The sequence below is a fragment of the Petaurus breviceps genome, unplaced genomic scaffold, assembly GCF_028583685.1.
Source record: "Petaurus breviceps papuanus isolate PSGF00001 unplaced genomic scaffold, PetGlider_PUasm1.0 191, whole genome shotgun sequence".
In the NCBI taxonomy this organism is placed as follows: Eukaryota; Metazoa; Chordata; class Mammalia; order Diprotodontia; family Petauridae; genus Petaurus; species Petaurus breviceps.
In genome coordinates, this window is record NW_027185811.1 from 2,290,221 (window position 1) to 2,307,439 (window position 17,219).

General features: G+C 36.7%; 1 protein-coding gene across 2 annotated transcripts in view; it reads left to right on the forward strand.

The window, feature by feature from the left end:
- The window catches only part of LIMA1 (LIM domain and actin binding 1), a 121,676-nt gene that overhangs the window by 75,739 nt on the left and 28,718 nt on the right, over positions 1-17,219 (forward strand). For both annotated transcript variants that reach the window (XM_069092569.1, XM_069092570.1), the window contains exons 5-6: positions 7,157-7,241; positions 8,073-8,221. In XM_069092569.1, the coding sequence (XP_068948670.1) occupies positions 7,157-7,241; positions 8,073-8,221 (234 nt within the window). The remainder of the gene's footprint in view (positions 1-7,156; positions 7,242-8,072; positions 8,222-17,219) is intronic.

A 17,219-nucleotide genomic window follows, 5' to 3' on the forward strand; every position in this document is an offset into this window, starting at 1 on the left:
CGGTGCATACAGAGGGTACCGTAATGTAGCATGTAGCGCAGGGGATCACCTTCACTACAGTAGCAATCTCAATAGGGCCTATTTTCAGGGGAGGGCTTATTTTAGAGGAATCTTACACAGTAAGGGGAGGGCTTATTTTCGGGATAGGTCTTATTATCGGGGAAACACGGTACTGCTGGTTGGTTCTGCTCCCTTCACTCAGCATCAGTTCATGTAAGTCTTTCCAGGTTTTTCTGAAGTCCACCTGCTTACCATTTCTTATGGTACAACAGTATTCCATTACATTCAAATACCATAACTTGTTCAGCCATTCCCCAATTGATGGGTATCCCTTCAACATCCAATTCTTGACCACCACAAAAAGAGCTGCTTACAAACATTTTTGTACATGTGGGTCCTTTTCCCATTTTTACGATCTCTTTGGGATACAGACCTAGAAGTGGTATTGCTGCATCAAAGGATATGTGCAGTTTTATAGCCTTTTGGCCATAGGTCCAAATTGTTCTCCAGAATGGTTGGATCAGTTCACAACTCCACAAACAATGCATTAGTGTTCCAATTTTCCCACATCTCCAACATTTATCATTTTCCTATATTCTTATGTTAGCCAATCTTATAGGTGTGATGTGGTACCTCAGACTTGTTTTAATTTGCATTTCTCTAATCAATAGTGATTTAGAGTATTTTTTCATATGCCTGTAGATAGCTTCAATTTCTTCATCTGAAAACTGCCTGTTCATATCCTTTGATCAGGGAGTGACTTGTATTCTTATAGATTTGACTCAGTTGTCTATATATTTTAGAAATGAGAACTTTATCAGAGACACTGACTGTAAAAATTGTTTCCTAGCTTTCTGCTTCCCTTCTAATCTTGGTTACATTGGCTTTGCACAAAACCTTTTTAATTTAATGTACTCAAAATTATTATTTTGCATTTTGTAATGTTCCCTGTCTCTTGTTTGGTCATAAATTCTTCCTTTCTCCATAGATCTAACAGGCAAACTATTCCTTGTTCTCCTAATTTGTTATAGTTTCACTGTTTGTGTCCAAATTATGTATCAGTTTTGACCTTATTTTGGTACACGGTATAAGATGTTGGTCTATGCCTAGTTTTTGCCATACTGTTTTCTAGTTGTCCCAGAAGTTTTTGTCAAAGAGTGAGTTCTCATCCCAGAAACTGGAGTCTTTGGATTTAAAGTGGTTTTGAGTTTTAAATCATTTTGGTTAATGACATGGTTAGGAAAATTTGGTAAAATATGCATACAAATGAATACATTTTCTACAGTTGAGGAAACTTTCTGGTCTCTTATCACTGAAAGATTAATCTTATTCACGAGATTTTTCCAAAAGCCATTTCTGCTCTTGCCAGCCAAGGTACACTTCAGTTTAGAAGACAAACTAGTTTGCAAAACATCATTGTTTCAACATTACTTAGAGAAGTTTAGAAACATATGCAATGTTATTGCCACCATGAAGAAGCCAAGAGTCCAGAAACCTCATGTACCAGAAAACACTTAAACTCTTCACTGCTCACTTCACTTTGCATCAGTTCACGTAAGTCAGTCCAAGTTTCTATGAAACCATCCTCTTTATCATTTCTTATAGCACATTAATGCACATTCCATCACATTCATATACCATAACATGTATACTTTACCTTCTGTGATCCCTTCTATCTTGTGTTTTGTCATAAACTTCCCCATCTATAGATTTGAGAGGTAATTCCTTCCTCTACTTTGTTTATGATGTCATGGACTTAATTTGGACATTATCCTTGCATATGATGAGAGGTTGGTCTATACCTAGTTTCTGTCAGACCGCTTTCCAGTTTTCTCAGTAGTTTTTGTTGAAAAAGGAGTTTTGGGGTGGCAGAGCCAAGATGGCAGAATAAAGGCAGGGACTTCCCTGAGCTCTCCACTGTTTCCTCCAGACACGTTTAAAATAACACCAGAAAATGAATTCTAGGGTGGCAGAACCCAGAAAAGAATGGAGTAAAAACTTTCCAGCCCATAGCAGCCTAGGAGGGGAGATACACATGGGTAAAAGTGAAGTGTAATCTAATGCTGGCAATGCCCAGGCAAGCCAGCAGCAGGCCTTGAGGGCACCTGAACTCACAACAGCAGCTTCTGAAGTTCTCAGCCCACAGAAGGTAAGGGAGTTGAACAATTGGTCAGAAGGAGATTATAAGGGTTCCTTTGCTGGCACTGGGTGCAGGACTCTGTTGCATTACTCATACATGGATCTGGGTCATAATCCTGGTTTGCAGTCCCAGGACAGGGAGGGGGACCCTGGTCATAGTTTCAGAGTGGAAAAGAGAAGAGTGCTTGTGCATTCAGACCAGAACATGGCCCAAGGGAAGAGTAAACACACTTCTCCTTAGATCATACCATCTTGGAAGAATTGAAAACTTACACACCTCACAGAACTAATTCTGAAAAGAGCTGAACAAAAAACCTGTATCTTGGGATAGTGCCCTCCCTCCATCCTGGAAGCAGGACCCCTTCCCCCAAAAAAACCCTTTAATATCAAGTTAAAAGTCAAAAAATAAGCTGAGAAAATGAATAAAGAACAACAAAAAAGGACCTGACCATGGTGACAGGAAAGATCAAAACACAAACTAAGACAAAGACAACAAAGTCAAAACTGCTACATCCAAAGCCTCAGAGAAAAATGTGAATTGGTCTCAGGCCCTCCCCCCCCAAAAAATATCAGAGCTCAAAAAGGATTTTAAAGCTCAAATAAGAGAGGTAGAGGACAAATTGGGAAAAGAAATGACAGTGATTCAAGAAAATGATTAAAAAAAAGAGTCAACATTGGTAAAGGAGAAAAAAAACTTACTGAAGAAAATAACACTTTAAAAAAGAGAATAAGCCAAAGAAATGGTAAGAGACACACAAATACAGTTAAGAGAAGAGCTCTTTAAAAGGCAGAATTAACCACATAGGAAAAGATGTACAAAAATTTACTTAAGAATAAGAATTCTTAAAAAGTAAAATTAACCAGATGGAAACAGCGGTACAAAAGCCCACTGAAGAAAATAATTCCTTCAAAATTAGAATGGAGGGGCAGCTAGGTGGCACAGTGAATAGAGCACCAGCCCTGGAGTCAGGAGCACCTGGGTTCAAATCCAGCCTCAGACACAACACTAGCCATGTGACCTTGGGCAAGTCACTTAACCACAATTGCCCTGCCCTTCCCCCTCCAAAAAGCAAAAAAAAAAAAAAAATTAGAATGGAGCAAATGGAAGCTAATGACTCTATGAGAAATCAAGAAACAGTATGAAAAAATAGAAGAAAATGTGGACTCTCTCATTGGAAAAACAATCGACCTGGAAAATAGATCAAGGAGAGATAATTTAAGAATTAATGGACTACCTGAACGTCATGATCAAAAAAAGAGCTAAGATATCTTCTTTTAAGAAATTCTCAAGGAAGATGCCCCTGATATTCTGGAACCAGAGAGTAAAATAAAAATGGAAAGAATCTACCAATCATCTCTTGAAAGAGATCCCCAAATGAAATCTCCCAGTCAGATTCCAGATCAAGGAGATCCTCTCAGGTCAAGGGAGAAGTAATTCAAGCAATCAGAAAGAAAAAATTTAAACATCGTGGAACTACAGTCAGTATAACACAAGATTTAGCAGCTTCTACATTAAAGGATTGGAAGGCTTAGAATATGATATTCCAGAGGACAAAGGATTACAACCAAGAATCACCTACCCACCAAAACTGAGTATAATTCTTCAGGGGAAAAAAATATACATCCATTGAAATAGAGAACATTCAAGCATTCCTGATGAAAAGATCAGAGCTGAATAGAAGATTTGACTTTCAGGTACAAAACTCAAGAGAATTATTAAAAAGTTAAACAGGAAAGAGAAATCATAAGAGATTCAATAAGGTTAAACTATTTATATTCCTACATGGAAAGGTATTTGTAACTCCTAAAAACTTTATCATTATTAGAGTAGTTATAAGGAGTATATATAGAGAACATGGCTGTGCGTTGACTATGATGGGATGATGCCTAAAAAAATAAATAAAATTAAGGGGTAAGAAAGAAGAATGCAATAAATTAATACCAATGTAAAACATATGCACCAAAGAGTAAAGCATCTAAATACTTAAAGGAAAAGCTAAATGTTATAGTTTCTACCAAAAGAGACAGTAAAACTATAATTGTGGGAGACCTCAATTTATCCCTCTCAGACCTAGATAAATATAACCAAACAATGGAAAAAGAAGTGAAAGAACTGAATAGACTTTTAAGAAACTTAGGTATAATGAACACCTGGTGATTATAAATGGGAAGAAAAAGAAGTATTTATTTTCTCAGCTGTGCATTAGTACCTTTAACAAAAATTAATCATGTATTTGGGCATAACAGCCTCGGAAATAAGTGCAGGAGAGCAAAAATATTAAATGTATCATTTCTGAATCATAACATATTAAATTTATGTTCAATAAAGGGCTACTGAAGAAAATATTAAAAATTTATGGGAGATTACCTTAATTCTAAAGAATAATGGGTCAGTAACTTTGTTAAAGATAATGATAACACGAGGCGGCCAGGTAGCACAGTAAGAGCACCGGCCCCAGTGTCAGGATGACCTGGGGGATTGAATCCAGGCTAAAATACTTAGCACCACACCCAGAAATAACTGGCTGTGTAACCTTGAGCAAGTTACTTAACCCCAATTGCTTAAAAAAAAAAAAGATAATGACAGCATATCAAGGGAAATTTTATGTATCTAAACCCTTTCATTTATAGGTGAAAGATTAATAAATTAGGCATGCAACTAAAAAACTAGAAAACCACAAATTAAAAAACCCTAAATAAACAGCTAAATAGAAATCTTAAAGGTCAAAGAAGAGATTAATAAAATTGAAAGCAAAAAGACCTTTTGAATCAATAAATAACACTATGAGCTGTTTTGGGGGAGGAAAGAGGGGCTAATCAACCATTAGCTGCCAAACTCAGAATTGAATATGAAAAAATCGGGCTAGATTCACTTAGGAAACTACATAGCATTTTCAGTGGTCCCAAATGATTTGCTATCAGAAAAGACCACCTTTTCAATTCTAGTATTCTGGTGATGCTCTTTTGTTTGAGTGAGAAAACACCATAATCTTAGAAGAATCAGAAATGCAGATAACCTGAAGTTCAGTGGTAAAAAGACCCAAGGTGGATATAAGTAGCCTATACCTTCTAATCAAGACATGGCATGAAATGTTTTATCAAGGAAGTGGTCATGAGTAATCCCAGAACTATATTAGTAACCTTAAGGTTATTGAGAGAATGAGAGGATAGTAAGCATATTGCATATATTCCTTATGAAGGATTTTTGGAAAAACGTCAATAAGGACTTTACAACATAAGAAAGCATAGAGGGGTTTTTAAGTCAGCATTGGTGAAGAAGTATCTGCACTAATAAAAAAGCATTTCTTAAGCACTTACTGTCTTCCAGGCTCTGTGCTAAGTACTGCTGATACAAAAAAAATGTGATAAAAATGTTTTTTTTCTAGTATTTCTATTCTATTGGCAGAAATAATTAGTACAAATAAATATGTAAAAATTATATATATTGTAACCTTCTGGGGGAAAGCAGTAACATTAAGGAGCATCAGAAATAGCCTCCTGCAGAAGATGGTGCTTGATTAGCACCATAAGGAAAGCCAAAGTTTCTAAGAGACACAGAAACAACAAGGAGACAAGTATCCCAAGAATCACAGAGTATGTGGAGAGGAGTAAAGTGTAAATAGACTGAGAAGGGAAGGACCAAGGTTATGCAGTTTTAAAAGCCAAATTAAGATTTTCTATTTGATCCTGGAGGTAACAGGATGCTACTGGAGTTTATTGACTAGGGGGATGATATGGTCAGACCTACAATTTAGGAAAATCAGGTGGCAACTTTGTGGAAGACAGAATTGAATGGGTAAAGATAAGGTAAGAAAATTCATTAGGAAACTGTTGCAGAAAGGAGACATAGAGAAGAGATGTGATGGAAGTAGAAATGACAAGATTTGGCAATTGTTTGGATGTATGGGGTGAGTGAGAGTCAGGAGTTGAAGATATCACTCAAGTTATGAACCTGAATAACTGGAAGGATGATGGTGCCTTCAGTAGTAATAGGGAAGCATGGAAGAGGTGAGAATTTTTGGGGAAAGATAATGAGTTGTTTTTGACAGAGCTTGAGATGCTGAATTTTAGATTCCTTGGGGACAACCAATTGGTTGTGCCTAAGAGGCAGTTAGTGGTATGGGACAGGAAATCAGCAGAGAAAATAGAGAAGGCTATTTAGATCTGGAAGTCATTTCCATTACTAATAACAAAATGAAATAACAGATGCATCAAAGTGTTCTTTCTCATTATCTCAAGGGAGAAAAATTCCTTTAAAACTAATGGTTTCAGCTTCTTAAACTATGCTAGAGTTATCTGAAATCAAGGTTTTAAATTTTTATTAACAGTTAGTGATAGGTGTTTCCTTTTGGCAGAGAGATGGGTCAGGGATGGTAGTAAAGAGAAAAAACTAGTATGGAATGCTGTATACATTATCAAATATTCTTATCCATTGATTTTCCTTTTCTTTGTTACAGAGAAGGTGTGAGGGCAGGGAGGTCTCCAAAAATAATTTTAAAAATAAAAGACACCAATAAAACTTACCCCCTTGTTTTTTAAAAAATAAGAATGAAAGTAATGTCTGTAACTTCCAGGGATCATTGGGGGTTTGTTAGTTAATTTTGAAAGCTGTATGCCCAGGGTATTTGGGACTTGAAGCCTTTCATGTATACTGGTTAGCTTTTATTACTAGAGGTACTAACTAGACAGGGCACTGATCAAAGTTTTGGGAGCTGATGGTGAAATAGTTTGTTTACTTTATATAGTTGGCTTCTAGTGCTGAATACCATTTTCAAAGACCAAAAAGACTAAAATGAATTTTCTTAGATTCCTAAGTATATTCTGGTTTATTTGGTGTCCATGATAATAACTGGTTCTTTTTTTCTCTCAAAGTCAGTATCACATTTAATGCTTGCTTGGTTTCTAGACCAAACACAAGGAATTTGACCAGTAGCACCTGTACCTTTCTGAACATTACATATCAACTATTCCTCATCTCTTCTGCAAAACTTATTGTTGCATTTTATTTTATAAATAGATTCTTTGGGACCAAAGCAGAAATGCAGGTGGAAGAAGGATCTCTGAAAACTGCCTTTCTCTGGAAGACTTGGAAACTGGCCCTGGTAAGAAGATAATATCATGTGTATATGAGTTATTCAGGAAGTTCTAAATAGTAGTGAGACATTCAGGACTCCTAGCTAGCATAGGCAGGGGAAAAATATAGTTGACATCTATATAGTGCTCCGTGGTTTACAAAGTATTTTGCATATATTATCTCTCTTGAAAAGTCTGACTTGAAGGTTTGGGATGACAGGGAAATAGACCATCATATGAAAATCCTGTCTGTTTACATTTAATAATTCTTTCCACAGATGACTTCTTTGTATTTTCAGACTTTTCAATTTAAAATTTTTCTCCCTTAATTGCCCTGCCCTTTATTACAATGTGTGCCAAAAGTCTACACTGTGAATGCTACATGGCAATGTTGGGCTAGCCTCAAAGGACTTAATTGCCAAAAGATTCACCAATTTTCAGTCTCTAATGAACCTCCCTAGCAATTTAATGTGAATTGTATTTATGTACTGTACCTTTCAGAGTGCCAAAGGTAAGCATTATAAAAGACTTGATAAAATTTAGTGCAACATTAAAATATGATGTATTTAGTATAATTTTAATCTTTTGCAGGGTAAGGCATCCCCAAAGAAATGATTACTAAATGTTTATTAATTATTGCACAATGTAAGAAAATGCTTTTTAATATTAAGTAAGTGGGTGAATGGGATTTTTTGTGGGTCATAAATGTCTTTCTGGTTCCTTTCTTTGTACTTTAATAGAGAGAATTAACCATTATATATATAACAACATCCCAGAATTTAGAACCTTGAGTCAACCACTAAAAATGTGTTATTATTTTGCCTTGCAAAAAAAAGATGCTATTTATTTGCCTTTTCCAGGTCAGTTGTCATCATCTACATTTAGTTCAGAGAAAAATGAGAGTAAAAAAAGTCTAGAGATCCCTCGCCTTTCTGAAACATCAATAAAAGACAGGATGGCTAAATACCAGGCAGCTGTGTCCAAACAAGGCAATTCCACAAACTGTATGGTATGTGTCTTACATTATTTATCTTTTCAGCCATTTAGCATTCAACAAATATTTATTGAATTCTGGAGCTAGGAAACTCCTTAACAAAAAAAATGTTTGTTGTGCTTTTTAGACCAGTTTGAAGGAAATCACCTCAGAAAAATAGTACTTCATTTTTGCCTCAGCCACTGTAAAGTTATGTATTTTAGCTTATGTATCCATTTTGTTGTAGGCATTTAAGACACCTCTTTCCTGAGTCGCTGCCTTTGAGTGATTTCTATTTTCTGCCTCAAGCCCTGGCTTCTGACTTTGTGTTTATAATCTCTTTCTTGAAATTACATTTAATCCATATGTTGACCCTGACTCAGAACTTTCCTAGGTTTTGCATCCAGTATCTTCTTTGAAAATTTTCTTGGATATTCTGATGAATTATGTTATTTGATTTTTTTTTTAGGTTCCCTGTAACTCATGATAATTTTATAAAAGGGATGAGGAAAAATGAATAGTAAAGTAGGAAATGTTTTCAAGGAAAGCTAGAATACATGTTCATTTAATAACATTTTGTATACACAACAATATATTTTGTTTTAAAATACTTTATTGATATAGTTTGTCTTTACATAACCGATATTTCCCACTCTGTCTTTCCCTTTATCCCTTCTAGAACCAACCCTTATAACTGAGGGAATTGTGAGAATTATGTGAACCAAACTGACTCCATCATCTGACTCAATTCTGGATCTAGCTCAGTTCTCTTTCTTTTTCATTATGGGTCTAATCCAGTTTTTGTCTTGTTAGAAAACTATTCTATTATTCCTGGGAATTGTGGGAAAACTTTATTGTATTGTGGTTTTTGTATTTATTTAGTATTTAATTTTTACCCAGTTACATGTAAATAACAATATTTAAAAATTTGTTTTTAAAACTTTGAGTTCTCCCTTTCTCCCTCCCTGCCCCCCTTCATTGAGAAGGCAGGCAGTTCCATATAGGTTATATATGTGTAGTCATGTGCAACGTCTATAATAGTCATGTTGTAGAAGAAAACATAGACCGAAAAAAAAAAACTACCCTTAAGAAAAATAAAATGGGGAAAAAAACACAAAAGTTGTTTCAGTCTGTTTTCAGGTATCATCAGTTCTTTCTCTGGGAATGGATGGCATTTTTCATCTTAAGTCCTTCAGAGTTGTCATGGATTGTTGTATTGTTAAGAATAGCTAAGTCATTCACAGCTGATCATCCTATAATATTGCTGTTACTTTGTATCCATTACATTTCACTTTGGATCAACCCATGTAAGTCTTCCTAGTTTTTTTTTTGAGAGCATCCTGCTCATCATTTCTTATAGTACAATAGTATTTCATCACAATTGCATATTACAACTTATTCACCCATTCCCCAATTGTTGTGCATCCCCTCAATTTCTAGTTCTTTGCCCCCAGAAAAGAGCTGCTATAAATGTTTTTGTACATATACATCCTTTTCTTTTTTGTTTTTTATCTCTTTTGGGATATAGACCTATTAGTGGTATTACTATGTCAAAAGTATGCATGGTTTTATAGCCCTTTGAGCATAGTTCCAAATTGCTTTGTGCAATGGTTTAATCAGTTCACAACTCCAACAATAGTACATTAATGTCTCATTTTTCACACATCCCCTCCAATATTTGTCATTTACCTTTTCTGTCTTATTATCTAATCTAATAAGTTATTTATTTATTTATTATATATATATATTTATCATAATAACATATTTATTATATTATTATAATATATTTATTATAATAAGATCAAAATTGTTTTAACTTGCATTTCTTCAATCAATAGTGAGTTAGAATATTTTTTCATATGGCTATAGATAGCTTTAATTACTTCATCTGAAAACTGATTATATCTTTTGATCATTTATAAATTGGGGAATGACTTATAAATTTCGCACAGTTCTCCATATGTTAGAGAATTGAGGCCTTTATCAGAGAAACTGGCTTCAAAAAATTTTTTTTCACAGTTACTATGGCTAACTGTATTTTACTCCATCCTATTCCCTCTACCCATGTTTATTCTGTTTTTTCTTTCCTTTCATCCTATCCTTCCTCAAAAGTATTTTGTGTCTGATTACCCCTTCCCTCAATCTGCCCTCCCTCCTGTCGCTCCCCCCACTCTTTCTCTCATCCACACCCCCTTCTATTTTTCTGTAGGGCAAGATATATTTCTGTAGCAGCAAGCACCCCGGCGTCCTCAGGGTTTGCTGCTACCACAGGTTCTTGGATCTGCTTTAATAAAGGAAAGCAACTCAAAATGGGTTAACAAGCTTACTTTAATCAGTCAGACATATATCGTTTACCTTGTTCAGGGGAAAATGGTCAGCACTCCAAACTTCAGAATACACAGACAGAATTATCAAGTCAGAGAAACAGATCAAGTAGACAGCTTTCCAAACTTTCCAACCATTACATCCATACCCAGTCAACATCTGGGTTTCCACATCTGGGTTTTTCAAAGCCGGGGGACTCTCAACAACGGCTTCCCAGAATTCAGATCAAATCACAGAACACTTCTCAAAGTGAGTCCCAAAACAAAGCTACACATCAGGGCTTATATAGCCTTCTCCTGGCTCAGAGAATGTAACAACCTTATTGACTCACTTGGCCAATCAAGAAGTATCTACAGAAAAACAAGCCTCCCACCCCAGGCTTCAGGTGCACTTTAGCCTAGGGGCAGGGAAGATCTTCCAAATTTACATTCGCATTACAATTTCTAAACCCCATTGCCTGTGTATCTTATTTCTCAGTTACATGTAAAAAATTTTTTTTACATTCATTTCTAAAACTTTTGAGTTCCAGATTCTCACACTTCTTTGCTTCCCATCCACTCTCATTGAGAAGGCAAGCAGTTCGATATAGGTTATACATGTGTAGTCATGCAAAACATTTCCACGATAGTCTGTTGTCAAAGACTAACTGTATTTCCCTCTATCCTATCCTGCCTCCTGTTTATTCTATTCTCTTCTTTCACTCTGTCCCTCGTCAAAAGTGTTTACTTCTTTTTTTTTAAACATTTATTTTTCATTTTTTTGCTTTTTGGAGGGCAATTGGGGTTAAGTAACTTGCCCAAGGTCACACGGCTAGTTTTGTGTGTGTGGTTGTTAAGTGTCTGAAGGCGGATCCGAACTCAGGTCCTCCTGACTCTGGGGCTGGTGTTCTACTCACTGTGCCACCTAGCCGACCCAAGTGTTTACTTCTGATTACTTCCCCCCCCCCCCCCAGTCTGTCCTCCCTTTTACACTCCACCCCTTCTGTTGTCCCCTTCCTCTCCTACTTTCCTGTAGGGTAAGATAGGTTTCCATACCCAAATGAGTGTGTATGTTATTCCCTCCTTAAGGCCATTCCAATGAAAATAAGGTTCACTCATTCCCTTTTACCTCCCCCCTCTTCCCCTCCACTGTAAAAGCTTTTTCTTGCCTGTTTTGTGGGAGATAATTTACCTCATTCTACCTCTCCCTTTCTCCTCCCAGTATATTTCTCTTTCATCCCTTAATTTAATTTTTTAGATATCATCCCTTCATATTCAACTCATCCTGTGCCCTCTATCTATATATCCAACTACTTTAATAATGAGAAAAGTCTCATGGGTTATAAATATCTTTCCATGTAAGAATGTAGACAGTTCAATTTTAATAAGTCCCTTATGATTTCTCTTTTCTGTTTACCATTGTATGTTTCTCTTGAGCCTTGTACTTGAAAGTCAAATTTTTTGTTTAACTCTGATATTTTCTCAAGAATGCATTAAATTGGGGCAGGTAGGTAGTGTAGTGGAGAGAGCACTAGCCCTGATGTCAGGAGGACCTGAGTTCAAATTTCACTTCACATACTTGACACTTACTAGCTTAATGACCTTGGGCAAGTCATTTAACCCTAATTGCCTTGCCTTCTCCCCTCAAAAAAACCCAAAACATTAAATTCCTCTTATGTCATTGTTAATTAATTTTTTTCTCTTCAATTTTTCCACTCAATTTTGCTGGGTAAGTGACTCTTGGTTTTAATCCTAGCTCCTTTACAATATCATATTCCAAGCCTTCCAATCCCTTAATGTAGAAGCTGCTAAATCTTGTGTCATCCTGATTGTGGTTACATAGTACTGGAATTGTTTCTTTTTGGCTGCTTACAGTATTTTCTCCTTGACCTGAGAGCTCTGGAATTTGGCTGTAATATTCCTGGGAGTTTTTATTTTGAGATCTCTTTCAGGAGGTGATTAGTGGATTCTTTTAATTCTTATTTCCTCTGGTTCTAGAATATCTCGGCAGTTTTCCTTGATAATTTCGTATTTTTAATAATTAAATTTTATTTATTTTTTAACTTCCAACATTCATTTCCTCAAGATTTTGAGTTCCAAGTTTTCTCCCCATCTCTCCCCTACCCCCACCCCAAGATGGCAAGCATACTGATTACCCCTTCCTCCAGTCTTCCCTCTCTTTTATCCTCCCCGTCCCCCCTTCCCTCCCTCTGTACCCCATTGCCTGTATATCTTATTTCCCAGTTGCATGAAGAAACAGTTTTTTAATATTTGTTTTTAAAACTTTGAGTTCCAGACTCTCTTCCTTCTTCCTTCCTCGCCCATCCCCATTTAGAAGACAAGCAATTCAATATAGGTTATACATGTGTAGTTATGCAAAAACATTTTCATTTTAGTCATATTGTGAAAGACTAACTATATTTCCCTCCATCCTATCCTGCCCCCCATTTATTCTATTTTCTCCTTTAACCATGTCCCTTTTCAAAAGTCTTTGCTTCTAACTACCCCTTCTCCCAATCTGCCCTCCCTTCTATCATCTTCCCCTCTTGTCCCCTTACCCCCTATTTTCCTGTAGGGTAAGATAGCCAATTGTGTGTGTATGTTATTCCTTCCTTAAGCTAAATCCAATGAGAGTAAAGTTGACTCCCTCACTTTCACCTCCCTGCTCTTCCACTCCATTGTAACAGCTTTCTCTTGCCTCTTTCGTGTGAGGTAATTTATCTTATTCTATCTCTCCCTTTATCCTCCCAATCTCATCTCTTAATTTTATTTTTTTGATATCTTCTTTTCATATTCAACTCACCCTGTGCCTTCTGTCTATGTATACACATACACACATACATACACACACACATATATATTTATGTTCCCTTCAACTATTCTAATACTGAAAAAAGTCTCATGAGTTACAAATATCGTCTTTCCAAGTAGGAATGTAAACAGATAAACTTTAATAAGGACCTTGTGATTTCTCTTTCCTGTTTACCTTTTCATGCTTCTGTTGATTATTGTATTTGAAAGCCAGATTTTCTGTTCAGCTCTGATCTTTTCATCAAGAGTGCTTGAAAGTCCTCTATTTCATTAAATGTCCATATTTTCCCCTGAATTACTATACTCAGTTTTGCTGGGTAAGACGATTCTTGGTTTTGATCCTAGCTCTTTTTACCTCCAGAATATTGTCAAGTCCTTTGATCCCTTAATGTAGAAGCTGCTAGATCTTGTGTTATCCTGATTGTGTTTCTACCTTACTCACATTATTTCTCCTTAACCTGGGAATTCTAGAATTTGGCCATAATATTCCTAGGGAGTTTTCTTTTGGGGATTTTTTCTAAGAGGTGACCGGTGGATTCTTTCAATTTCTATTTTACCCTCTGGTTCTAGAATATCAGGGCAGTTTTCCTTGATAATTTCTCTTTTTTTAATTAATTAATTAATTAGTTTTTTTAGGGCATGGTGGATCTCTGCCCCAGTGCCTGTATATCTTATTTCTAATTACATGTAAAGTAGTATTAATAATAGTATGTATATGTGTATATATATATATATATATTTTTTTTTTTTTAAACATCTGATTTTAAAACTTTGAATTCCAGATTCATTCCCTTCCTCACTTGTCACCTACCCTTACTGGGAAGATAAGCAATTCAGTATATGTTGTATGTGTGTAGCTATGCAAAACATTACCATAGTATATATATTGTAAAAGACTGACTATATTTCCCTCCTATCCCACCTCCCACTTGTTCTGTTCTCTACTTTGATCCTGTCCCTTTTCAAAAGTGAGTGCTTCCAACTTCCCCCCACCCCAGCCTGCCCTCCCTTCCATCATACCCTCTCTCATCCTCTTCTCCCCTGTTCTCCTGTAGGGTGAGATACTCTATTTAGTGTGTATGTCATTCCCTCCCTGAGCCAAATTCAATGAGAATAAGGTTGACCCATTCCCTTTTGCCTTCCTATTCTTCCCCTTCATTTTCCCTTGTGTCTTCTATATAAGATAGTTTACCCCATTCTGTCTCTCCCCGTCTCCTCACATTATATTCCTCTCTCACCTCTTAATTTCACCTTTTAAGTATCATCCCTTCCTATTAAATTGGTCCTGTGCCCTCTGTCTATGTATACCTGTAGACATATGTACACACATTCACATATGTATACCCTCCTATATATATACGTGTGTGTATGTGTGTATATATATATATATATATATATATATATAATTTCTATTCCCTTCAGCTATTTTCATACTGAGAAAAATTTCATCAGTTACAAATATTGTTTTTCCATGTAGGGATGTTAATAGTTCAACTTTGATAAGTTCCTTATGATTTCTTTTCCCTGTTTACCTTCTCATGCTTCTCTTGCTTCTTGTATCTGAATGTCAATTTTCTATGCAACTCTGATTTTTTCAGCAAGAATGCTTGAAAGTCCTTTATTCCACTGAATTACCATGTTTTCCCCTGAAACACAATACTCAGTTTTGCTGGGTAGGTGACTCTTGGTTTTAATCCCAGCTCCTTTGACCTCTGGAATATCATATTCCAAGCCCTTTGATCCCTTAGTGTAGAAGCTGCCAGATCCTGGGTTATCCTGATTGTGCTTCCACAATATTCAAATTGTTTCTTCCTGGCTGCTTGTAATATTCTTTCCTTGATCTGGGAATTCCGGAACCTGGCTATAATATTCCTAGGAGTTTTCGTTTTTGGGATTTTTTTCAGGAGGTGATCGGTGCATTCTTTCAACCTCTTTTGCCCTCTGGTTCTAAAACATCAGGGCGGTTTTCTTGAGAATTTCTTGGAGGATGATATCTAAGGTTCTTTCTTTGATCATGGCTTTCAGGTGGTCCAGTAATTTTTAAATTATCTCTCCTGGATCTATTTTCCAGGTCAGTGGTTTTTCCCATGAGATATTTCACATTACCTTCTATTCTTTCATTTGTTTGGATCTGTTTAACAGCATCTTGATTTCTCACAAAGTCACTAGCTTCCATTTGCTCCAATCTAATTCTGAAGTAATGATAATTTCTTGAAAGAATGATGCCTAGGCTCTTTTTAGATCATCCAACAATTTTTAAATTATTTCTCCTGGATCTGTCTTCCAGGTCAGTTGTTTTTCCAATGAGATATTTCATATTCTCTTGCATTTTTTCATTCTTTTGGTTTTGTTTTATAATTTCTTAATTTCTCATAGAGTCATTAGCTTCCATTTGCTCCATTCTAATTTTGAAGGAATTATTGTCTTCATTGAGCTTTTGGACCTCCTTTTCCATTGGGTAAATTCTGCTTTTTAAGGCATTCTTCTCAATGACTTTTTGGACCTCTTTTGCCATTTGGTCTAGTCTATATTTTAAAGTGTTATTTTTCTTTAGTATTTTTTGCTGTCTCCTTTAGCAAGGTGTTGACTTGTTTTTCATGCTTTTCTTGCATCACACTCATTTCTCTTCCCAGTTTTTCCTCTACTTCTCTTACTTGATTTTCAGTATCCTTTTTTTAGCTCTTCCATGACCTGAGATTGATTCATATTTTTCTTGGAGACTTTGGATGTGTAGGAGCTTTGACTTTGCTGTCTTCTTCTGAGTGTTTTGATCTTTCTTGTTGCCAAAGTAAGATTCTGTAATCTGATTTTTTTCCATTGTTTGTTCATTTTCCCAGCCTATTGCTTGATTTTTTCACCTTATGTTAAGTTAGGTTTCTACTTCCAGTGTGGAGGGCATACTGTCCCAAGTTTCAAGGGTTTTGTGTAGCTGTTTTCAAAGATACTTGTAGGGACCTCTAAGTTTTCAGTTCTTCCAAAGTGGTATGATCCAAAGAGAGGTATTTACTCCTCTCCTGGCATGTGCTCTGGTCAGTGAGTGACCACTAGCATTCTTTTCTGCCCTGCAACTGTGAGGATGATTCCCTCTCTACTGCTGTCACAAACTCTGCTATGCCAATGCTCCTTCTTGCCCCAGAATTGCCACACAAGACTGTGACCCAGATCCAAATATGGGCAAAGCAGTAGAATCCTGCCTCAGTGCCAGCAAAGAGCCCACTATGATATCCTTTTGACCAATTGTTTGGTTCCCTTACCATCTGTGGGGTGAGAGCTCTGGAAACAGCCACTGCCACCACTGCTGATTCAGTCACTTCCATAGCCTGTTCCTGGTTTGCTGGGACCAGGGCTGAATTGCAGTCCTCTCTCACCCAGATCTGACAGCTTTTTCCTATTGATCTTCTGAGTTGTCTTTGGCATTTGTGGACTGAGAAGTCTGGAAACTGCCTCTGTTGCCAGTGATTCAGTCTCCTGAGGCCTGCTCCAGGTTTGCTGGGGCCCCAGTCTGTGCTGGCACAGCCTTGTGCCACAGACCTTTCCTGTTGACCTTCCAGATTGTCTTGGACAGGAAATTTGTTTCACTCTGTGTTTTTGTTGGTTCTTCTGCTTTATAATTTGTTTAGAGTTTCTTTTTTTTTTTTTGTCTTTCTGGAGGGGGGAAGGCAGGGCAATTGGAGTTAAGTGACTTTCCCAAGGTTACACAGCTAGTCAGTGTTAACTGTCTGAGAGCAGATTTGAACTCTGGTCCTCCCTACTCCAGCACTGTTGCTCTATTCGCTGTGCCACCTAACTGCCCTTAGAGTCAGTTTTTTTGGAGGGGGGAAGGCAGGGCATTGGGGTTTAAGTGACTTGCCCAAGGTCACACAGCTAAGTGTTAAGTGTTTGAGGTCAAATTTGAACTCAGGTCCTTCTGACTCCAGGAC